At 46.4% G+C, this 25,739-nt stretch overlaps 1 protein-coding gene across 1 annotated transcript; it reads left to right on the top strand.

Annotated features, from left to right (window-relative positions):
- The first annotated feature begins 24,166 nt into the window (after positions 1–24,166).
- Positions 24,167–25,350, top strand: LOC125534876 (protein STRICTOSIDINE SYNTHASE-LIKE 10-like). Its single transcript, XM_048697934.1, has 2 exons — positions 24,167–24,717; positions 24,811–25,350. Exons 1-2 carry the CDS (start codon positions 24,167–24,169, stop codon positions 25,289–25,291), a joined length of 1,032 nt encoding a protein of 343 aa, XP_048553891.1. The 3' UTR covers positions 25,292–25,350.
- Positions 25,351–25,739: the final 389 nt, after the last annotated feature.

Below are 25,739 nucleotides of genomic sequence, written 5' to 3'. Positions count from 1 at the left end.
CATCATATCCAATAGGGTGCAGTTATGATGTTCGGACACACCATCACACTATGGTGTTCCAGGCTGTATTAGTTTTGAAACAATTTCCACAATGTCTTAATTCTGTGCCAAACTCGTAATTCAGATATTCATCTCTATGATCATATCATAGATATTTTTATCCTCTTATCACGACGATCTTCCAACTTCACACTGAAATTACTTGAACCTTTCAATAATTCAGACTCGTGATTCATCAAGTAAATATACTCAACATCTACTCAAATCATCTGTGAAGTAAAAACATAACGATATCCACTACATGCCTCAGCACTCATTGGATTGCACACATCAAAATGTATTACTTCCAACAGGTTGCTTTCTAGTTCCATTTTACTGAAAACGAGGCTTTCAGTCATCTTGCCCATGTGGTATGATTTGCATGTCTCAAGTGATTCAAAATCAAGTGAGTCCAAACGGTCCATTTGCATGGAGTTTCTTCATGCATATACACCAATAGACATGGTTCGCATGTCTCAAACCTTTCAAAAACGAGTGAGCCCAAAGATCCATCAACATGGAGCTTCTTCATGCGTTTTATACCGATATGACTTACGTGGCAGTGCCACAAGTAGGTGGTACTATCATTACTATCTTTTGGCATGAACATGTGTATCACTACGATCGAGATTCAATAAACCATTCATTTTAGGTGCAAGACCATTGAAGGTATTATTCAAATAAACAGAGTAACCGTTATTCTCCTTAAATGAATAACCGTATTGCGATAGACATAATCCAATCATGTCTATGCTCAACGCAAACACCAAACTCAATGGTAGAGGGAGCGTGCGATGCTTGATCATATCAACATTGGAAACACTTCCAACACATATCGTCAGCTCACCTTTAGCTAGTCTCCGTTTATTCCGTAGCTTTTATTTCGAGTTACTAACACTTAGCAACCGAACCAGTATCTAATACCCTGGTGCTACTAGGAGTACTAGTAAAGTACACATCAACACAATGTATATCCAATATACTTCTATCGACCTTGCCAGCCTTCTAATCTACCAAGTATCTAGGGTAATTCTGCTCCAGTGGTTGTTCCCCTTATTATAGAAGCACTTAGTCTCGGGTTTGGGTTCAACCTTGGGTTTCTTCACTAGAGCAGCAGCTGAATTGCCGTTTCACGAAGTATCCCTTCTTGCCCTTGCCCTTCTTGAAACTAGCGGTTTCACAAACCATCAACAATTGATGCTCCTTCTTGATTTCTACTTTCGCGGTGTCAAACAACGCGAATATCTCAAGGATCATCATATATGTCCCTGATATATTATAGTTCATCACGAAGCTCTAGCAGCTTGGTGGTAATGACTTCGGAGAAACATCACTATCTCATATGGAAGATCAACTCCCACTTGATTCAAGCGATTGTTGTACTCAGACAATCTGAGCACAAGCTCAACAATTGAGCTTTTCTCCTTAGTTTGTAGGCTAAGAAAATCGTCGGAGGTCTTATACCTCTTGACGTGGGCACGAGCCTGAAATCCCAATTTCAGCCCTCAAAACATCTCATATGTTTTGCGACGTTTCAAAAAACCGTCTTCGGTGCCTCGACTCTAAACCGTTTAATTGAACTATCACGTAGTTATCAAAACGTGTATGTCAGATGTTCGCAACATCCACAGACAACGTTCGAGGTTCAGCACACTGAGTGGTGCATTAAGGACATAAGCCTTTTATAAAGCAATGAGGACAATCCTCAGTTTACGGACCTAGTCCGCATAATTGCTACTATCAACTTTCAACTAAATTTTCTCTAGGAACACAACTAAACAGTAGAACTGAAGCGCGAGCTACGACATAATTTGCAAAATCCTTTTGACTATGTTCAGGATAATTAAGTTCATCTTATGAACTCCCACTTAGATAGACATCCCTCTAGTCATCTAAGCGATTACATGATCCGAGTCAACTAGGCCGTGTCCGATCATCACGTGAGACGAACTAGTCAACGTCGGTGAACATCTTCATGTTGATCGTATCTTCTATACGACTCATGCTCGACCTTTCGGTCTTCTGTGTTCCGAGGCCATGTCTATACACATGCTAGGCTCGTCAAGTTAACCCTAAGTGTTTTGCTGTGTAAAACGGTCTTACACCCGTTGTATGTGAACGTAAGGATCCATCACACCCGATCATCACGGCGTGCTTAGAAACGACGAACTGTAGCAACGGTGCACAGTTAGGGGAGAACACTTCTTGAAATTTTAATGAGGGATCATCTTATTTACTACCGTCGTTCTAAGCAAATAAGATGTATAAACATGATAAACATCACATGCAATCAAATAGTGACATGATATGTCCAATATCATATTGCTCCTTTTGATCTCCATCTTCGGGGCTCCATGATCATCATCGTCACCGGCATGACACCATGATCTCCATCATCATGATCTCCATCATCGTGTCTTCTTGAAGTTGTCACGCCAACTATTACTTCTACTACTATGGCTAACGGTTAGCAATAAAGTAAAGTAATTACATGACGTTTAAGTTGACACGCAGGTCATAAATAAATAAAGACAACTCCTATGGCTCCTGCCGGTTGTCATACTCATCGACATGCAAGTCGTGATTCCTATTACAAGAACATGATCAATCTCATACATCACATATATCATTCATCACATCCTTTGGCCATATCACATCACATAGCATACCCTGCAAAAACAAGTTAGACGTCCTCTAATTGTTGTTGCATGTTTTATGTGGCTGCTATGGGTTTCTAGCAAGAACGTTTCTTACCTACGCAAAGACCACAATGTGATATGCCAATTGCTATTTACCCTTCATAAGGACCCTGTTCATCGAATCCGATCCGACTAAAGTGGGAGAGACAGACACCCGCCAGCCACCTTATGCAACTAGTGCATGTTTGTCGGTGGAACCGGTCTCACGTAAGAGTACGTGTAAGGTTGGTCCGGGCCGCTTCATCCCACGATGCCGCCGAATCAAGATAACACTAGTAACGGCAAGCATATTGAACAAAATCAACGCCCACAACTACTTTGTGTTCTACTCGTGCATAGAATCTACGCATAGACCTAGCTCATGATGCCACTGTGGGGAACGTAGCAGAAATTCAAAATTTTCTACGCATCACCAAGATCGATCTATGGAGTAATCTAGCAACGAGGGGAAGGAGAGTGCATCTACATACCCTTGTAGATCGCTAAGCGGAAGCGTTCAAGTGAACGGGGTTGATGGAGTCGTACTCGTCGTGATTCAAATCACCGATGACCAAGTGCCGAACGGACGGCACCTCCGCGTTCAACACACGTATAGCCCGGTGACGTCTCCCAAGCCTTGATCCAGCAAGGAGAGAGGGAGAGGTTGAGGAAGACTCCATCCAGCAGCAGCACAACGGCGTGGTGGTGATGGAGGAGCGTGGCAATCCTGCAGGGCTTCGCCCAAGCCACAGAGAGGAGGGAGAGAGATGCAGGGCTGCACCAACAGGGATCGAATCGTGGTTGATGGGCAGCCTAGGCCTATTATATATAGGGAAGGGGAGGGGCTGCGCCCCTCTAGGGTTCCCACCCCTAGGGGCGGCAGCCCTAGATGGAGTTTTGGGTGGCGGCCAAGAGGGGAGAGGAGAGGGAGGCGCACCAGATATGGGCTTAGGGCATTGCCCTTAAGGTTTGCTCCGCTCCCCTTCTAGTTTGGTTTCATGGGCTAGTGGGCGCTGGTGCCTTGGCATGATAGGCAAGTTTGACCATCTCCTATTTTCATGTCCTTAGTGGCCCTCCGGGCTAGGTGGCCCCACTTGGTGGACCCCGGGACCTCCCGGTGGTCCCGGTATTACCGATAAAACCCGAAACCTTTCCGGTGACCAAAAGGACTTCCCATATATAAATCTTTACCTCCGGACCATTCCGGAACTCCTCGTGACGTCCGGGATCTCATCCGGGACTCCGAACAACATTCGGTAACCACGTATATCTATTCCTATAACCCTAGCGTCATCGAACCTTAAGTGTGTAGACCCTACGGGTTCGGGAGACACATGCAGACATGACCGAGACGTTCTCCGGTCAATAACCAACAGCGGGATCTGGATACCCATGTTGGCTCCCACATGTTCCACGATGATCTCATCGGATGAACCACGATGTCAAGGACTTAATCAATCCCGATACAATTCCCTTTGTCTAGCGGTACGATACTTGCCCGAGATTCGATCGTCGGTATCGATACCTTGTTCAATCTCGTTACCGGCAAGTCTCTTTACTCGTTCCGTAACACATCATCCCGTGATCAACTCCTTGATCACATTGTGCACATTATGATGATGTCCTACCGAGTGGGCCCAGAGATACCTCTCCGTTACACGGAGTGACAAATCCCAGTCTCGATTCGTGCCAACCCAACAGACACTTTCGGAGATACCTGTAGTGTACCTTTATAGCCACCCAGTTACGTTGTGACGTTTGGCACACCCAAAGCACTCCTACGGTATCCGGGAGTTGCACAATCTCATGGTCTAAGGAAATGATACTTGACATTAGAAAAGCTTTAGCATACGAACTACATGATATTGTGCTAGGCTTAGGATTGGGTCTTGTCCATCACATCATTCTCCTAATGATGTGATCCCGTTATCAACGACATCCAATGTCCATGGTCAGGAAACCGTAACCATCTATTGATCAACGAGCTAGTCAACTAGAGGCTTACTAGGGACATGGTGTTGTCTATGTATCCACACATGTATCTGAGTTTCCTATCAATACAATTCTAGCATGGATAATAAACGATTATCATGAACAAGGAAATATAATAATAAATCAATTTATTATTGGCTCTAGGCATATTCCAACAGCGCTTGCTCGCCTTCGATTCGCGGTACCCTATGCCAGCGAACGAGGGTATTATTACTTCCCGAGCCGTGCAGCACCCGGAGGAGTGACATCTTTTCCCGGTGGACGCATTGAGAGAGACCCAGTCCTGGCCAACCTTGTCCAGTACGTCATCGCTCAAGAGCGTTTAACCCAACGTGTGATGGGTTATCTCCAGAGCCTCGCAGATTTAAATCCTCAGATCGCCATCGGCAGAGCACTAAGGCCCGACCAGGAGAGACACGTGCATCGACTGGTCAATCCACTTCCCCCGATAGAAGAGGAGTGTATCCCAGTACCAGAGACGTTTTCTAGGGACCCCGTCCAGTTACCGTTTCCATTTTAGACGTCGCTGCGGTGTTCATTATTGCAACATTTATTTATGTGTGTGACTTATGCGTGATACCCTGAGTTTGTACGACGAGTCAATTATTTGGCTTTCTACTAATGTGTGTAGTTTTTGTTGTGGTTTATGCTCCTTTAAATTAACTGTTTTTCCCTCGCAAAATTCTGGAGTGAGATTCCTTTTCCCTGAGTTGCTACATCTGACCTTCTCACGGCGTGGATTATTAATTTCACACAGCACCACGGCAGCAGACTCACAACCATAATCATTCGGACACATACACTGTTTGCAAAACTTTGCAACAGTGTTGCATCCAGCTAATCACCCCCTAACAACAGTTAGCACCCGGCACACCCCATCTACTCCTCGTGATCACCACCACCGCGGAGAGCCAACACCCGAGCAGCAGCGTCGCGACGATCGTCGAGGATCATCGCGCACAGAGCGGAGAGCCCCAGCAGTGTCGCCAGCCCTCCGCATATCAGGATCGCAAACCAGTCCGGCATCGCCTCCGCCATTAGAGCCTAACCCGAGCTTTTGTAAGCAGTAATGGAGGAAGAAGGAGGAGGAGAAGTGAGGCCAGGTGTGAGGAAGAAGAGGGGCACCCCGGCTATTTTATAGCTCGAGCTCGGTGTACGGTGGGCGAAGTCCACCAACGCCGCTCGTCGCCGATCGCCGGTGTTTGGAGACGAATCCGCAAGCAGTGCCGACAGCGCGCTGGCCCGCGAGGTGAGTGCACGCTGCACCGGCAGCTAGCACGCCGCGCACTACCGCGGTACGGCCTAGATGCCCTACGCGCTAGGCGTCGCCGGTGGAGAAAGCCGCGGGAGAGAGGAAGAAGAGAGAACCAGAGGGAGAAGAAGAGCTGACAGTGGACCCCGGGTCCACCTGTCGGCCAGAGAGAGCACTGTGCTCTCGGGTACGACCAGCGTATATTTAAATTTAGAAGTTATTCTAAATTTATATCCAGCGTAGAAATCTCACGTTTTGTCCCGAACCGTAGATTTTTCCACGCAGCACCAGTATTCACACTGTGGTTTTTCACCACTTATTGCCCTCTCACTGTAGCCACATTTTTATTGCGTATAGTTTTTCTTAAAACAGCTCTTACAAATCTCGAGGACGAGATTTTTCTTAAGGGGGGTAGTGTTGTGACACCCCAAAATTTTGGCCTTGTTTTATTAAATAAATTTTTGCCAGGAATTAAAACTTTGATTTTTTTGGACTCCTTTTGATTTTTTAAACATTTCCTTTCTTATTATCATTGAGTTTTCCCTAAAGTGAAAACCTTTCAAATATGTTATTGGACTTGTTTAACCTCTCAAGAAAAACTTTTCTTTTATCAGTATAACTAATTACATAATTAATTTGCTTGATCTTTATTTTCTTGAAAAATGGTTTTCCAAGGTTATATGGCCATAATTGAACTACAACCATTTGATAAATTCACCTAAAATTCTAACCAAAATTTGGAGATGTCATGTGATGTTTTTAAATCACTTTTATACAAAAATATCTTTTATTCATGAAATATTTTGAGCTCTACACTCAATTTTTCTTCTCTGGTCCAGAGTGCAATTTTGCACTACAACCCATCTTAAATATTTCTTTCTGCCTCCACCAAAATTATGGGATGTTGGTAGTAGCATATGATTCAACATTATGCAAAAACCTAGTGCTGTTCTTTGAAAATTTTGAGTGAATCAACCTCTTTTCCATTCTGGTCCAGCCTTGTGATTTCTACTGCAACCCTATTTTTTTGCTCCAGTAACCTTGTGCCTTCTCCTACTTGTAGACAGCCCTACCAAACCCTTAAAGTCCAGGAGCATGCACCTTTGGTCATTTTTGGTTCATGAAATAATGCCATTTATCTCCTGTCCAGAATTAAAGTTTTGTAAAACTTGCACTAGAAAGTTTCTCCTTTTGTCCAATGACCTGACCACTCTCTCTTGCATCTAAGGAGACCCTGATCTGGAGAATTTGGCCACTCCAAGAAATGCCTAAGTGCCCTTGGCATTTTGTCAAACACCTTACGGGCATGATCTGTTTTGACATGAATTTTGACATTGCACTGTGAGCTTGCACCTTTGATCAAACCAACTTGTCCACTAGGCTCCCAGTTACTCCTAACCTGGGTCTGTTAAGTGCCAGCCTCACCCAAGCCCTGTAGCAGGCCCTGGCATTACGACGAGCGTCCCGTGCACGCCCAGAGCGCGAGCAGAGCGTGCGTTTGGCACGCACGTGCGCCGAGCCGACACGCTGGCCCCCCTGGTTTTGGCCCGCTCTGCAGCACCACGCCACGCGCTCCCCTTCTCACCGCAACGCGCCAAGAGCCCCTCGCCACGGCTCCGGCAAGCCAAGAGCTAGCCGCACGGCCGCCCGACAGCCCCTGCTCATGTCGGCCGCCGAGCCTCTCCCGCTCGCCAGCTCGCCCCTGGAGCAGTGCCCTCGTCGCTAGCTCCTGCCGCCATCCCCAGCCCCGCCACGTTGCCCTGCAAGCTACAGAACGTCGGTCGCCGGCAGCCTTATCCACCGCCGCGGAACCGACCTCGTCGCGCTATAAAAGGAGGCCCCCGAGCTCGTCCGAGCACTCAGGCGACCTCAGGCCACCCCAATGGCGCTCCCCTAGCTCGCATTCGACCCAGGGAGGTTTTCTTCCCCGTCTCCGGCAACTCCTGCCGCCGCCGCCGCCGCCCCGGCCATTCCGGCACCTCTAGTACCTCCCCCTCTCCACTCTCTCCACCAGGAGCCTTCTCTTCCTCCCGCGAACACTTCCCCCTGCTCGATTTTGATCGGGAGCCACCGCAGCCCCAAAAGCACTTTGCTCCCGAGGCCACCTCCGCCGAGAAGCTCGCCGCCGGCAGTTCCCTCCACCCCCGGCGACCCTACAACCACCGGGAGGACCGCCTAGGAGTGGCGGATCCATCCCTGCATTCAGATGCCCGCAAAGAACCGCCGTTCGCCGAGGACGATCGCCGGAGTCCCGCCCTCTCGGGCAGAGGAAGGGAGGGAAGGGACTGGTCAAACCTGACCAGTGGGCCCCCTGGACCCACTGTCAGCCCGCCTGTCCACGTGGGATTAAGTGAAAGCGTATAATTCCCCAGTACGTTTTCTCTGCACCGAAGGCGTAATCTCTTTTGAAACGTTTTCTTTTTCCTGATTTTATTAAAAACAGATTTTGACCACAGCTTTGACTGTTATAACTTTTTAAATATAACTCCAAATGAATTGATTCTTTTTCCTACATCTCTCAAATTCTGTCTAGTTTATTTTAAGATTTATTTGAAAATTTTCCAAACAACTTTTTTGTACTGTTTTTGAAATATGTGTTATTTGCATATTTTTGAAAATAGGATTTTTGAAGAGAAGAAAGCTTTCAAAAGATTTGGAGTGCACCCTGCCTTTCCACACCATGAAGGCAAGCATCTTGAACCCTGGCAAGAATATTTTTGATGTGTTGGTTGACACGTTTATAACACCACCTCATTTCGGAGAACTCGTTATTTTATGTGGTGATACGATCATTTGCATGAATGCATATTAGTGATTTTCCTTGCTGTTGGGAATGTATATACTTGTGATGGTAATCATCCTCATGTGCCTTGCATGCATGCCGGAAAGGAATCCGGGAAAGCCTCTGCCTTGGGTAGGAGTGAGCTTGTCGCCGGTCCCCGTCGGGACGGTTATGTCCGGTATGGCATAGTAAGGTATAATGGGTGGTGATTTCGTCGGTTGAAATATATTTGATATACATGTCATGCAGGGAATTTATAAACCTCCTGAGTCGACGTAGACCGAGTCTTGTTCCAGTAACCCCCATACTTGTCGTACTACCACTTGTCCCTGCCGCAGGTAGGGTACGGTTCAGTAAGTCGTCAACCCCTTTAAGCACACACCGTACAGAGAGGCCATGGTGGAAGATACCGGTTGTAGCCGGTAGGCAGGCCACCTGGTCCGGGGGCATGGGTGTTTCCGGTTGGGACCGAGAGGGGAGGCCACCCCTTAGAGCGCGCGATATAAATTTGATCCCATGCTACGCGAGGTTGTAGCCTCCCCACTTAGAGTTTTGCTTAACAAGTGTCGTGGGTGATTCCAGACACCGATGAGTTAAGCTGGTGTGTGCAAGTTAGGCGTGTTTTCAACTAAAAGGCCGTAGACGGAATTAGTCCCGATGGACTAAAGGAATCCGTTACTCGTGGGTAAAGAGTACACCCTCTGCAGAGATTAAACCTATTCGAATAGCCGTGTCCATGGTTAAGGATTACAGTCTGGGATGGGTCAAGTGTGGTCTTAGTGTCGGTCTTCGGAGGTGAAATTGTTAAAACCAAACTTGGATACCGACTGGTTACTTGTGAGACCATGATTATTATTTTGTGATGGACTAACCCGTTGCATTTTGTATTATCGAGTATCCCTGGGACGGTTCTACCCCCTGGATATTCATTGTGATTATTTATTTTATAAGCGCTTTATGTGGTGTCGCTGAGACGCCCGACTGTGGCATTTCTCTTATAAGCCCTTTATGTGGTGTCGCTCAGACGCCCGACTGTGGCATTTCTTTTAAAGCCCTTTATGTGGTGTCGCTCAGACGCCCGACTGTGGCATTTCTTTTAAAGCCCTTTATGTGGTGTCGCTCAGACGCCCGACTGCGGCATTTTATTTCCACTATATTACTGCTTATTTATGTTGCATGAAAATAACCTGCTTGCATGCATAAAAGATGTTTTATTTATGACTGACGATGTGATCATGGAATTTTTTTAGTGCATGATTATCAATTATATTATACCTGTGTTCTTAATGTTTGCGAGTACATTCAAAGTACTCACTGGCTTGTCCCTGGCTATTGTCTTGGCCAGATTTCTTCCTGGAGAGGAGCATTGCGGTGACAGCCCCGGAACCTAAGCAACAGTGATAGCAGCCTCGCGAAGATAGGAGTTAACCTGGTCAGCTGTTCCTGTGGGAAATGGAGTCCCATAGACACTGATGACTCACAAACCGCTTCCGCCATCGACCACTAGAAACCCAATTGTTGTACTCACAGGCCTGAATGGTCTTGTACTACATATTTTGTATTTTTTCTTGGAATTTCTGTATCAAGTTGGTGCCTCATCAGCTAACAGTAATCCTGGGGCTGGTGAGCACGACGGCCATTTTCTGGAAATTTATACCCGGAAAACCCGGTCGTGACACCGAGGAAGCAGCCGAGGCTGGGAATGTCAGAATAGCCGTATCAGGTGATGGGTTTAATCCATATGGTATGTTGTCCAATCCATACAGATGCTGGCCTGTGTTTGTAATTCCGCTCAATCTTCCTCCCGGTGCCCTAATGCAACGGAAGACCATGTTCTTGTCGCTCATCATTCCGGGGCCTGACTACCCAGGGAAGCAATTGCGTGTGTTTGTGCAGCCGCTTGTGGATGCTTTGCACCATTCTTGGTACTTTCCGAGGTTGACATACGACCGGGATCTGCAGAGAAATTTCTTGATGAAAGTTTGGTTGCACTATTGCATGCATGACTTTCCCGGCTATGCTTTATTCTGCGGATGGTGTACAAGTGGTAAGATGCCATGCCCAGTGTGCATGCAGGCTCTGCGAATGATTTGGCTGAGTAAGGGTGGCAAGTATGTAGCCTTTGACCTGCATCGACAGTTCCTCCCTCCAGACCATCCAGACAGGGAAGACAAGAAGAACTTCACGAAAGGCCGGGTTGTTCATGAAGTAACCGAGATTCCAATATTTTTGGGGGCAGATGTTCTTGCTCAGCTAAAAGCTCTCAAGCCTAAAGTCAAAGGCAAAGGCAAAGCCAAAGCCAAAGGCTTCGAGGGATATGGTGAGACGCACAACTGGACGCACATTACCCCCTTCTCGCAGCTTCCCTATTTCAAGGACCTCAAACTTCCTTACAATATTGATGTGATGCACACAGAAAAGAATGTGGCAGAGTCCCTTTTCCACACGATCCTCAACATTCCTGATAAGACGAAGGATAACGTAAAAGCTAGAGCCGATCAACAGAGAATTTGTGATAGACCACGCCTGAACATGAAGCCTCCCACAGGCGGTCGAAAAAACTGGTTCAAGCCAGATGCTGACTTTGTCCTTAAACCGCCAGAAAAAAAAGAAGTACTTATCTGGCTGAAACAAATTTTGAAGTTCACCGATGGTTATGCATCGAATATAAGTAAGGGAGTCAATCTTTCAACGGGCAAAGTGACCGGCCTGAAGAGTCATGACTACCATGTATGGATTGAGCGGATAATGCCGGTGATGGTTCGAGGCTATGTCCCCGAGCATGTATGGCGAGTGCTTGCCGAGCTTAGCCATTTCTTCCGCACGCTCTATGCTAAAGAATTAAGTAAAGAGGTGATTGAAAATTTGCATAAGAAGGCACCGGAGTTGATAGTCAAGCTAGAGAAGATCTTTCCGCCAGGCTTCTTTACTCCGATGACACATCTCATTCTGCACCTCGCGAACGAGGTATTGTTGGGGGGCCCTGTGCAAAATCGCTGGCAGTACGGCCCTGAGAGGCAGAACAAGCATCTCCGACGGAAATGTGGAAACAAAGCTAAGATTGAAGCTTCCATAGCTGAGGCAGTTATCCTAGAGGAGGTGTCAGACCTCAGGACATCATACTATCCAGACCACGTTCCCCACCTGCATAACAAGGTGCCTTGATACAATATAGAAGAGCCCAAGTATCAACCCAGGCTCGATCTATTCAACGCGCAAGGTGGGAGGGCTGGGGCCTCGAAATCTTATAACATGCCACGACAAGAGTGGGAGGACCTCATGTTCTATATCTTTCACAACATCAAGGAAGTTGAGGAAGTGTGGATGAGGTAATACCACTACACCATTCCTTTATGTCTTCCACATCATCAAGTTTCATGTTCACTTAGTCCCGGTCTAACACCGCTTATCTTTTTTTAGTGATTTCGTTCAAGAGGAATGGACGGGAGTGAATCCTCCTACTGAGGCGGAGGCACTTACTCTTCTCCGTCATGGAAACCCTAGACGTAAAAATTTTGTTGCTTGGTTCATGGAGAAAGTAATTTTCCACACTCCCCTATTAAATACCTACTTCAACATTTATTAGTTAACCGAACTAATGCACGCAACAATTTCCATTATACTTGTAGGGAAAAGATCCGAACATATCTATGGATGATGAATTGAGATGGGTTTCCATGGGTTTTGACCCTGCCGTCATGACATGTAAAAAGTATGATGTGAATGGGTATCGCTTCCATACAAAGGAGCACCAAAACAGCCGCCCCGATCCCAAAACTATAAATACTGGAGTGTACATCCCCGGTCAAAATTCAGTAGACTACTACGGAAGGGTACAAAATATATACGAGGTTAAATTCCGCCAGGGGCGTGAGACCCTAAGTCTGCCTGTGTTCAAGTGTCGATGGTTCGATCCGCGGGAGGGGGTAAAACATACGCCTTTCATTGGTTTGGTCGAAGTTAAACCATCAACCGTCTATGCCGGAGCCGATCTCTTCATTGCGGCTACCCAAGCTACACAAGTATATTATCTGCCTTACCCATGCAAGAAAGTGTATCTAAAGGGTTGGGAAGTTGTGTTCAAGGTGTCGCCACATGGTAAGCTACCAGACCCGAATGAAGACGATTACTACAACATTAACCCCATGACATACGAGGGAGTGTTCTATCAAGAGCAACCTGATGATGATGATGATGATGGTGTGGTTAGAGACGATGACGCTAGACCATTGGGTGATGATGATGTGGACCCAAACGTCGACGATGCACGGAATGATGGTGAGACCATTGTCAATGAAAATGACATACTTATGCTAGAAAAGTTAAACGAAGACGCTGACGACGAGGAAGAGCCTCCACCTCCGTCGGACAACGAAGATGATATGATTGATAGTGATGATGAGACGGACCGAGAAAGAGGTTACAACAGTGATGATTCATATGGGTTCTAGCATATGTACGTTTCAAGTATTTTTTTCTATAGTTTAGGAATATGCCTTTTATGCATTTTTATTAATGTGTTTATTATCATGCCTTTTCCTTCATTTCATTAATTTACTAATTGCTTTTTCTCTTTTCAATGCAGGTGCATGGAACATGGGCAAGGGGAAGGCCGACGGCGTGGGTTTCCTATGCAAGGTCGTCGGCCTGCCTAGTCGGAGTGGTCGAGCACGTAATCCTCCCCCTCGGCTACTTGATGATGACTCCTCACAGGGAGGTCGAGGGAGAGGTGCCCCTAGAGGAGGAGGGGGCGGGGGGAGAGCCTCTAGAGGACGAGGTGCTGGGGGGAGAGCCACTACAGGGGGTCGTGGCCAGAAAGAGTGCACCCTCACCGACTTAGGGGTGTTGTCTTCGAGGCCCTCCTCTAGTGAGGTACACTCTAGGGAGGAGGAGGAGGAGGTGGTGGCGGAGGAGGAGGAGGAGGAGGCAGGCGAGGAGGAGGAGGAGGAGGAGGAGGTTGGGGAGGAGGTTGGGGAGGGGGAGGCAGGCGAGGAGGAGGGTGGTGGCGGGGATGATGGTAGTGACGGAAAGGGGGTTGACAAGAAGGGGTGGCTGCGTGGCAACGCAAAGCTACCAAAGCAGGTTCCTGCTACTGAGGAGCAGAAGTGGCTCATTGAGCCCACGGGAAAAGAGTAAGTGGTTCATTATTTTGCTTGTCACATGCTTATTCCGGTTGTTATTTATTTTGCTTGTCACATGCTAATAGTTCATTCTTTTGCAGCAACTGGATATATTCTAAAGGGGTCCGTATTCCCAACGGCCTCATCACCGTCTTGCTGAAGTTATATTGGCCGGGGTTGTACTGCCCTGATCTAGTCAGGCAGCCGGACCGTCGGGTTTTGGCCACGAGCTGGGACCACTGGGAAGTGGCCCGCCACGCGGACCATGAGACCCATGCCAAGGCCGTGATCACTACTTTCTGGGTGAGTTCTCTTCAGAAGCACAAGTCCATTCTAGTTTCATGAATGATTTAACTCATGGCTTCTTCCATTCTTGTTTCATGCATGATTGTAGAAATTCTATCGAGTTCTTCCGGAGCACAGGGCTAGAGCGGACCAGATATGCAAGAAGAAGGCCCGCCAGATGCAGTACGAGGTGCGCTATGTGGCCATCTCCACATACTACCACGACGTCCTTGGTGTGAAGATGACCAAGGAAGAAGCGCGGAGGATGGGTATTACCTTGGAGAGGCCCGAGTTCTTGGCGGTAAGTATAAAAGATTTTTCATTATGCTTTCATGTATTATGCTTTCATTACCTTGTGGTACATTATGCTTTATGCTTTATGCTTCCATAACACCAATTTGGACACACCTACATGCCATTATGCTTTTATTATGTAGGTGTGTCCAAATTGGTGTTATGGAAAAGACGAGTCCTGGGCGGCATTGGTGGATCTTTGGTGTGATGTGGCTGGAGCCTGGGCGGCTATGAGAACCAAAAATAAGGCTAACCGAGGGACGGAGGGAGTACATGCTCAGGGAAACCGAAACCACTATCTCCACAAGGCAGTTAAATGTATGGCTAACCCCATTAAACATTCTTCTTCTTCTATTTACCATCACTTTCTTATGTATGACTAACCTCTGTTTGGTGGTGCAGGAGGAGAAACTGAAGCGGCCGCTCTCACACATGCAGGCGTGGGAGATCGCCCATACGCGGAAGGACCCCAAGCCTGGCGAGCCCAAGTACTACGGCAAGAAGACCGCAGGGAGGAAGAAGGCCTACTCCGAAGCGTATCTGAAGTTACATCCTGACACACCTGACCCCATTGCGGCGCCTCTGGACGACATGGCGGTGGTGAGGATGGGGCCCAAGGAGCACGGTCGGGAGGCGGTTCTCGATGCTGTGATCACTCCTAGTATCTACTACACACAGCTTCGTCGGATCGACCCGAGCCTAAGCCAACGCACGAGCCAGCCAGTGACTAGTACACAGTCCCTCTTTCAGGAGCAACAATCTGTAAGTATTTTCCCTCTTATCTTCATTGCTCACTTCATTTTCCGCATTTAGTAGTTTTATGAGTTCCATCATGTCATACCGTAGGCCTACCTGGAGTACACACGCCAGGAGACCATGGCGTGGCATCAAAGGCTTTATGAACACCAAGTGCAGAGGGATAGCCAGATGCAGCAGGCTTTTCAGGATATGGCGGCCAGCAGGTGTCCTCAGTTCCCTCCAGCACAATGCCCTCCAGCACAACTAGTGCTGATGAGCTTTGAGGAGTTTGTGGCACAGAACACTGGCCCCTCGCCGGTTAGTTCATCCCCAATCTATTCACCCAAAGCATGTCATGCCTTTCAACACAGTCATATATCCCGTGCATATGTCTTTTCAACATCCAGGGAACAGGTGGATCTACCGTTGGCGGTGGTCTTCACAGCACTCCGGAGACACGGAGCCCGACCACTCCGATCCACGGAGGCGGAGGCGGTCTTGGCGGTAGCGCTGCCGCTAGCAGTGACGACCTAGGCTTTGGCCGTCTTGGCGGTGACGACCTCCGCGGTGCTCGATGATCCTTGTGTGGTGATGATGCTTGAGATGACTTGTGTGTGGTGATGATCATTTAGATGACTTGCGTGCTTCTCTATATGCTTATGCTTATGTTGGTTGTGATGATGTTCATTTAGAGACTTGTGTGTGATGATGCTTATGCATATATTGTTGGGATGGTGCCGGATGATATCCCGTTGTGTTTTATATGTCTATCTCATCATATATATCTGCCGATATGTGCTGCTATTTGAATTGAATTGATCTGAAAACAAACAGAAAAAAGAAAAAAAAAAGAAAAAGCAAACTATGCCGACGGCTAGGCCGTCGACATAGGGCTAGCGTGAGCTCCCAGTAGCTGACACGTGGCACCTATGCCGACGGCCTAGCCGTTGGCTTAGTTTAAAAACTGTGCCGACGGCTAGGCCGTCGGCATAGGCACCCACGTGTCAGCTACTGGGAGCTCTGTATGAAGGACTATGCCGACGGCCTGGCCATCGGCTTAGTTTCAAACTATGCCGACGGCCCAGCCGTCGGCATAGCCCTGGTCCACGAGCAGCGGCTGGTCGCCACGTGGCATACCTATGCCGACCAGTCGTTGGGCAGACTTGACGGCGGCCACCGTTAGGCGTGATCGTTGCCGACGGCCGGGGCCGTCGGCATAGATGTACGGCCCCCGTCGGCGTATCATATATGTCGACGGCTTTTCTATGCCGACGGCCTCCGTGGCTGTGCCGACGCATATGTTGCCGACGGCCCTATGCCGACGGGGGCCGTCGGCATAGGGGGCGATTCCGGTAGTGATTCTGCCTCTACTGATTAATCAATGAAATACGGCCCTAGGGCCGTCTTTTCGTCAAAAAAAAACTCTGCACCTGCATAATTGGGGAATCGCATTTTACATCAGGCTTGATCTTGCCGGATTGTACCACACGTATCCTCATGTAGTTGGTGGCCCATTTCAGACATTAGAGGCGGCTTACTCTGCGAACCATGGCGACCTTCAAGACCGACGGGATCCCAGAATGTAACTTCCCTCGAATTCGTCCTATATTTCATTTTCGTCTGTTCATTCGTCTCTATTTCCGTGTACACTTGCAGTCAGTTACTCTATCTTTTAACAGGTCTTCCTAGTCACTTACTTCTATGATGTAGGCCATGGAAGATATATAATCCCAGTTTTTAGAAGCAAAAAGACGCAAAACCAAATTTCAACTATATAAAGAACTATAGCCCAGCCTACATTATTTTCTGGATTCCTGTCCTGGGACCACTTGAGAGTTAAGGAGGCATTTTTTCAACTCTATCCAAGAGATTGTTGTCAAATAGTACTTCCTCTATATCCAAATGTAAGACTTTGTTGTAGTTCAATTCGAACTGCAAAGACGTCTTATATTGAGAAATTATAGGCTTGTATACCATTAACTGTGTTGAGATAATTTGAAAGTTGCTTGATGTATTTAAACGCCTTCTGCACAAAATAGTTAGTTCAGTCGCCCTACGTCTCGCTGATATCATCAACATATTACTGCATTTAGCATCACTTTGTTTTAACCACTTTTGATAAACTAAAATCTACTAACCACAGTGAATGCTCTGATCTAAATTAGGTTTATGCGTCAGCCTAATGATTCTCAAGTGGATTATGTCGTACGCCAATGTCTTCACTGGCCTGATGGCACAAGGAAGAAGCGTTTGAAATCGGAACCAATTGAGGAACTACGTGATCACAAGCGCCAGCTGGTTCAAGCTTTGGTGGACAAGTATAATGATTATTTAGGGGTTTGTCTCAATCACTGCTTCCCACCTCTACTCTATGTCCTGCGGGGTTGCAATGCGTCTTATTGTCTTATTCATGTAATAGCAATTAATTAATTACTGACGGGATCCGTTTTTCTTAATTTTAGGATACTACATATGTACTCAAAGATGTTGTGCAGTATACATCAGTTCGTTTGCTCGATTGCCAGAAAATTACCAATCATATCAATTTCACTGCAAGGGCTAAAGGAACTGAAGATTCTGACTGTTCCATGGATGATCTATTCTTTGCTGAAGTCACATCTATGATAGGAGATGACAAATTAGTGGTCAGCTGTTTCTGCAGGGTTAAAACTACTGACAACGGTATTGTATTCTCTTATCCTAAGTTACTTTTTGTTCAAATAAAATTCATGAGTCGCACTAACTTGAACTTATGTGTTAGACAGTTCTGTAAATATGTTTCTAGCTCTAGCATGTCGAAAATTCAATATGGCTCGTAGGTCCACATACTCACATTAAGCCATAACACACCGCATCCATAGTTTGTTTTGCCACATGATCCGTTATCCTCGAGCTTTACGTCTGTCAACAGATTTATGCATAGCCATGTTGAATGTACATACCGACACTTATTCATCTATAGTTATGTAGTGTTTGTGTCTGATTATAATTATTTGGCCATTAAATCACAATTCCACCTCACATTGTTTTCGTGTAAATAAAGGTCGCTGCCATGGTTGTCCTGCGAAGCACCCCAATGTTGCTGTATACTTGCGTGGTGAAGCAGGCGCATCTCCATTTGGTGGACCTGTTATAGCCCGTCAAGTTGTTGGGGAAGATGTAAGTATGATGATTTATTCTATGCTAGCGTTTGTCCAGATGGAGTTTGCCGATGCCTAGTCAGCGTGGAATGTGTTGTCCTTGGACCTGTGCTCAGCAACAATCAAGTGGGCTCATTACGCCACGTATGACTCGATGCAGGGCACCAACCACGAAGGTCTAATCCTCTCTATGGAGAAGCTCTAGTTCTAAGAGAAGAGAAAAGTATTTCTTTTACCCACAACCCTGGCTTTGCGGAAGTGATTTGTGAGTCTGAATTCACGTCTAGTCCCCGTCAACTTGACTTGGCATGGTGCAGATTTCATCATTGCATAAAACAGGCAGCACAACAGTTCGTCACATTACATAAAACAGGTAGCAAAACAGTTCATTCATTGCATAAAACAGGTAGCAAAACAGTTCATTCATTGCATAAAACAAGTATCAGCAGAATGGGTTGTTTACGATCTTCTGCTATGTAGATATTCAAAAAGATTTTGACATTCGCCTTAGTATTTTCTCCATGCCACTGTTTACTGGTACATTTCTGCGTGTGACCTTCTGTTTGTTTATCCGCCACTCTTCTGCTTGCAGCAGGTAAACTGGTCGATGCTTTGGCAACATCCCCTGCATCAATATTCAGATGACGTCCTAAGCTTATATAGGTTGAGTGAACAAAGGCGAAGCACATGATAGGGTCGAGCTGCTCCCTGAAGTCTTCTAGCTAAGATGACATCTAAAGAGGAAGGACAAAGGACTTCGAGGTTGCAGATCGCATCGTTACTTGCATATGCTATAGTTAAGTAAACGCTACTTAAGACAAGCTCCATCGGTCACTTCAGTTTTTTAAAGCCTTCCACTTTCTCCTTGGTAACTCCACACCACGGACCTACATAATATTACTAAGATATTAGAGCCATTCCATAGCCTTAATCACTATATAAGTACCTTTGCAATCCTTCTCTTAGAACTCATCCCATTTACACATAGACATCTCACAATGTCGGGCACCAAACTCGCAGCTCTCGGGTTCTTTCTTATTTTGAGCATTGAATTAGCCAGTGCTGCAAGAGTGGCCAGATACTCTAGTGCAGCAGACACCAGCATGGGAGAGGAGGGAGGGGGCGGTGGGTATGTGACTGGCTGCGGCTCGGGGTCAGGGAACGGTGTTGGGTCTGCCAAGAGTGGACGTGGTGGAGTTCCTGCAAGCATCGTTGATGGTGGAGGAGGCGACAACAACCAATATGGTGGTCCGGGATACGGTGAAGGATCTGGTTCGGGTGTGAGCTTCGGTGCATATAACAAAGGGTCTCATTATGATTTCAGTGGGTATTCTAGCACTAACGTGAATGGCGGTGGTGGCAGTGGGCGACAAGCTGGAGATCGCGATGGATCAAGCGGTCATGGTGTCGGCATCGGCATTAGCTCTGGCTCTGATAAGGCGGACAAAGTTTCTAGAGGACCAAGTTATCTAAATGCTAAAGCTGATGGAAATGGTGGCGGCGAAGGCAGCGCTCAAAATGGCGGGAGCGGTGGTGGATCTAGGAGTGGTGACGCACGCCCTTAATTTTTGTATACCTAGTTAAGTACGAAGATGGGTTGCAGCCTCTAATGTTTCATGTCGGCATCATCTTTATTTATTCCCTTGTTTATCTTCTTGTTTCATGTATTAAGGGGCCCAAATAAAGGCACATTGCTTGGATTAAATGTACTAGCTACAGCTAGTCTAAAAAAAGATTAAATGTACTAGCTAGTGCATCTCCATGGGACTATACGTTATATGTTATTGTATGTTACTCCTATATATTGAAGGAAATATGCCCTAGAGGCAATAATAAAGTTATTATTTATTTCCTTATATCATGATAAATGTTTATTATTCATGCTAGAATTGTATTAACCGGAAACATAATACATGTGTGAATACATAGACAAACAAAGTGTCACTAGTATGCCTCTACTTGATTAGCTCGTTAATCGAAGATGGTTATGTTTCCTAATCATGAACAAAAGAGTTGTAATTTGATTAACGGGATCACATCATTAGAAGAATGATGTGATTGACATGACCCATTCCATTAGCTTAGCACCCGATCGTTTAGTATGTTGCTATTGCTTTCTTCATGACTTATACATGTTCCTATGACTATGAGATTATGCAACTCCCGTTTACCGGAGGAACACTTTGTGTGCTACCAAACGTCACAACGTAACTGGGTGATTATAAAGGAGCTCTACAGGTGTCTCCAAAGGTACATGTTGGGTTGGCGTATTTCGAGATTAGGATTTGTCACTCCGATTGTCGGAGAGGTATCTCTGGGCCCTCTCGGTAATGCACATCACATAAGCCTTGCAAGCATTGCAACTAATGAGTTAGTCGCGAGATGATGTATTACAAAACGAGTAAAGAGACTTGCCGGTAACGAGATTGAACTAGGTATTGAGATACCGACGATCGAATCTCGGGCAAGTAACATACCGACAAAGGGAACAACGTATGTTGTTATGCGGTCTGACCGATAAAGATCTTCGTAGAATATGTAGGAGCCAATATGAGCATCCAGGTTCCGCTATTGGTTATTGACCGGAACGTGTCTCGGTCATGTCTACATTGTTCTTGAACCCGTAGGGTCCGCACGCTTAAGGTTTCGATGACAGTTATATTATGAGTTTATGCATTTTGATGTACCGAAGTTTGTTTGGAGTCCCGGATGTGATCACGGACATGACGAGGAGTTTCGAAATGGTCAAGACATAAAGATTGATATATTGTAAGCCTATATTTGGATATCGGAAGTGTTCCGGGTGAAATCGGGATTTTACCGGAGTACCGGGAGGTTACCGGAACCCCCCGGGAGGTATATGGGCCTTAGTGGGCTTTAGTGGAAGAGAGGAAAGGTGGCCAGGGCTGGGCCGCGCGCCCCTCCCCCCTAATCCGAATAGGACAAGGAGAGGGGGGCGGCGCCTCCCTTCCTTCTCTCTCTCCTCTTTCCCCCTCCCGAATCCTATTCCAACTAGGAAAGGGGGGGAATCCTACTCCCGGTGGGAGTAGGACTCCTCCTGGCGCGCCCTCCTCCTGGCCGGCCGCACCCCCCCCCCCCTTGATCCTTTATATACGGGGGCAGAGGGCACCCCTAGACACACAAGTTGATCCACGTGATCATATTCTTAGCCGTGTGCAGTGCCCCCTTCCACCATAATCCTCGATAATATTGTAGCGGTGCTTAGGCGAAGCCCTGCGACGATAGTACATCAAGATCGTCACCACGCCGTCGTGCTGACGGAACTCTTCCCCGACACTTTGCTGGATCGGAGTCTGGGGATCGTCATCGAGCTGAACGTGTGCTAGAACTCGGAGGTGTCGTAGTTTCGGTGCTTGATCGGTCGGGCCGTGAAGACGTACGACTACATCAACCGCGTTGTGCTAACGCTTCCGCTGTCGGTCTACAAGGGTATGTAGATCACACTCTCCCCTCTCGTTGCTATGCATCACCATGATCTTGCGTGTGCGTAGGAAATTTTTTGAAATTACTACGTTCCCCAACATATATACCATCCGTTTTCATTTCGTGGAAGTTCTGGTCTATAATCAGTAATAAAGAAAAAACTGAAATATATGAATACTTTAGTAAGTCTGAATGTGATGGGTGAGTGTTAAAACCGACAATAATGTATGTATCGTAACTTAATACCCACTCTGTCCCATAATATAAGATGTTTTTGCAAGCTAAAACCGCTTGCCAAAACGTATTATATTATGGGACGGAGCGAGCAGTAAAGATAGCTTAGATACCTTGAATACATATCACACTCCTTTAAGGATGATGAGGCATCCCAAATGTGCCCCATGCAGCTTGTCTACCAAACAAGAACAACAGGATCGAGTACTAATTGAGTATATGTTGAAGTAATTAGACTGTTTTACTTGCATATGTAAACAAAACAAAAGTCCGAAGTGTTTATATGAACATGCACTTGTAGATAATATAAATGACATTAATAGGGTAATACATGTTGCATGAGCTTCCTTCAGGAATACATAAGCTTCACATCAAAGCATTTGTCTGCAGGATACGGAGTTACATCAACATGAGCTTCAAGATGTTGCTACAACTAGTAGAATTCATGTTACATTTCACTGAGATATCAGCGCTGCAAAGTAAATTAGAATACTAAGATCCAAAAGACCTCCAAGGAAGAAAAAAAAGAGGCAAAAGGTTGAGATACGAAATAATAGGAGATAACATGCGTAATACAAAGAGATAACATGCAAAATGCATAGTTAAAGGAAATATATTCATTATGTATTCAGGTGAAGACGACTACTTAAGAAACTACAATTTTTCATGATGTGTTCTCATTTTTACTAATTTGACACTCTTATCCATCAACAAGGAAATATTAACTGGTTTCAGAGCATGCACATTATACATATAAAATTAGAAAATGCACATCTAATGTATTCTTAATGAAGGCAAAAGTTTTGCCTCATCATATTGGTTAAGAAGTTTACAATTTACATCCAACAGACATGTCATATGGCCAAACAACAAGCCTACTCCACCCGTCCACGAATAAGTGTATATCTAGCTTTTGTTCTAAGTTAAAGTTTTAAAATTTTGACCAACTTTATAGGGAAAAGTAGTAATATTTCATAACAGCTTACAAATAAGTCATATTGCAATCAATTATTTAAGTCATATTGGGATGATTTTAATTATTTAAGTCATATTGCAATCAATTTAAAAAACCTTCATAGACATTGCATGATGATTTTAATTATTTTAGTCATATTCAATCAATTTCAAGAATATTCAACAGAGTTTTCACAAAAATTCCAATTAGTTTAGCCATTTTAAAATTAATTTTAGAGGTAGTTCTTACAGGTATAAAATGCACATTGCTTGAACATAGTTTAGAAATACTGGGATGGAGGGAGTATATTTTATAAATGTTCAATAATTGTTAGGTTCAGAAACATCCAGCAGTCATGCCACCCCAAGTTCAACTCTTGTATTCACATTTTCATAATATACTCCCTCTGTTCCATAATTCTTATTGAAAAGTTGTATTGAAACTCAGAGAGATGTTATTTTCGGTAATTATCTTGTTTGTTGTATTTGTATTGTAATAGTGTTAATATAGCTCATCGGTCTTAAATTATTTGTACACGGCCATACTGCTCCACTAAACTAGGAATGCTGGCGGACGACATCTGCCTATGTTTGCATAAGTTTTGAACAAACAATGTATTAGTTCATTAGCTCAAAAATAGAAAAATAAAACAATGTATTACTCCCTCCGTTTATACAAATATAAGATGTTTTAGATATTTCAATGTGGACTACATCACACTGAAACTGTCTATATACATCTGACTATTTAAAAAAAAACATCTTATATTTATCAGCGGAGGGAGTTGTAACCTTCGGCCATAGCTGACGTACACAGAAGATACGGACATGTCCGCCTGCATCCCTATGCTTGCTAGGCCGCTACACCAGGTAGCGAAGTCGTTGGGTAATCCCGTTCGGTGAAACGGATTGGAATAAACACATGCCTGTACTTTGTTTACAGCCATCCGATTAGGAACCGACGGTCCTAATCCCCAACACGTGTCACCACCCCAAAAGAACTGTCCACCTCCGCGTGACGCTGACCATTACAACTCGGAATCTCCTCGAAAGGAGGAGAAACGTTACAAGTCTGAATCATATGGCAGTTCAAATTAAAACTCCTGCAACGCGGTCGTGCCCTTTAAATCTCGAGCTACCTGCCGTGAAAGAACTCGCACGAAAACCAAGGAAAGTCGTTCTGCTCGATCGCCGCAGCGCTTGTTCCGACGATCATGGGGCGCCACGGATCCGCGAGCGGGTGGCTCGTCCTCCTGGTCGCTATTATCGCCGTCTCTCTGGTCCCATCGTGCTCGGCCGCTGAGGTAAAGACCAGCCCGACGGAGTGGAGCCTCCACCTCAACCTGCCCACCGGCGTCACCGGCGCCGAGAGCCTGGCCTTCGACGCGCGCGGCCAGGGCCCCTACACCGGCGTCTCCGACGGCCGCGTCCTCAAGTGGGGCGGCAGCTCCGTCGGCTGGACGACCTTCGCCCACCACGCCAACTACAGGAAGTTCCCCATGTGCACCGTGCCCGTGGCGCCGTCCGAGGAGACGGAGAGCCTGTGCGGGCGGCCGTTGGGGCTCGCGTTCCACCGCAAGTCCGGCGACCTCTACATCGCCGACGCTTACAAGGGGCTCATGAGGGTCGGCCCCGACGGCGGCGAGGCTGAGGTGCTGGCCACCGGTGCCGGTGGCGTCCCGTTCAACTTTGTCAACGGCATCGACATCGATCAGGTTACCGGCGATGTTTACTTCACCGACAGCAGCGTGACATATCCACGAAGGTACTTACTTACAATGAGCACTAATCCAGATCTCTTCTGGACGCCAAAATTCCAAGTTGGTAAAACTAAAATTAAAACTAATGATCCATGCAGGTTTAATACGGAAATCATGATGAACGCCGACGCGACAGGGAGGCTGCTCAAGTACGACGCGGTGACTAAGCAGGTCACCGTGCTCAAGGACGGCTTGCCGTACCCCAACGGCGTCGCGGTGAGCTACGACAGGACGTACGTCGTCGTCGCGCACACGGTGCCGTGCCAGGCACACAGGTACTATCTCCAGGGACCAAAGGCTGGCCACTACGAGCTGCTCGCCGACCTGCCGGGCTACCCGGACAACGTGCGGAGCGACGGGAAGGGCGGCTACTGGGTGGCGCTGAACCAGGAGAAGGGGCGCCCGGGCGCGACCACAGCCCCCGTGAAGCACTTAGTCGGTGTCCGGCTCGACGGCGGCGGCGTGGAGGTTGAGGAGCTGACGGCGGCCAAGGGCGTGACGCTCAGCGAGGTGACGGAGAGGAAAGGACAGCTGTGGCTCGGCTCCGTCGAGCTCGATTATATCGGCCTTGTTGCCTAGTTACATTACTAAGTTTTTTATTAGAAGATTGTCATAATGTGGTCAGTTATGTAGGTTAATTTGTTGGTGGACATAATTAAGCTTGTTTTTAACAGACATTCAGAAACAATATTTGGGTTCGTTTTCTGAGTTCTCTTTGTTCTCATTCTTGGGTGGAAGTTTATTTTCATGGGAGACGATGGCATGCACATATCGTGTGGCAGTGTGCGTGCACGTCGTAAAACTTAATCAGTTTTGCTAGAACTCATCTAGATGAGATATAATTTGGTCTCATTCATCTTTTATAGCCATTGGATGTGATGCTATAAGATGCGTGTGTGCTGACGTGGATGTTATATGTTCTTGTTTTCTAAGTGAATGAGATCAAATTATATCTCATCTAGATGAGTTCTAGGTACTCCCAAACTTAATACACGGACCAAGTTCGTTCAAAAGTCCAGTTAAATAG

This window comes from Triticum urartu, chromosome 2 (genome assembly GCF_003073215.2).
Source record: "Triticum urartu cultivar G1812 chromosome 2, Tu2.1, whole genome shotgun sequence".
NCBI classification, from domain to species: domain Eukaryota; kingdom Viridiplantae; phylum Streptophyta; class Magnoliopsida; order Poales; family Poaceae; genus Triticum; species Triticum urartu.
The sequence above is the reverse complement of the archived record's forward strand: the minus strand, read 5'-3'. Positions and strand labels throughout refer to the sequence as shown.

Excerpts from the sequence above, each read along its gene's own strand:
- LOC125534876 (XM_048697934.1), top strand. The coding sequence starts at position 24,167 with ATGGGGCGCCACGGATCCGCGAGCGGGTGGCTCGTCCTCCTGGTCGCT. Across the intron at positions 24,718-24,810 it reads AGCGTGACATATCCACGAAG|GTTTAATACGGAAATCATGA; the intron begins GTACTTACTTAC and ends TGATCCATGCAG.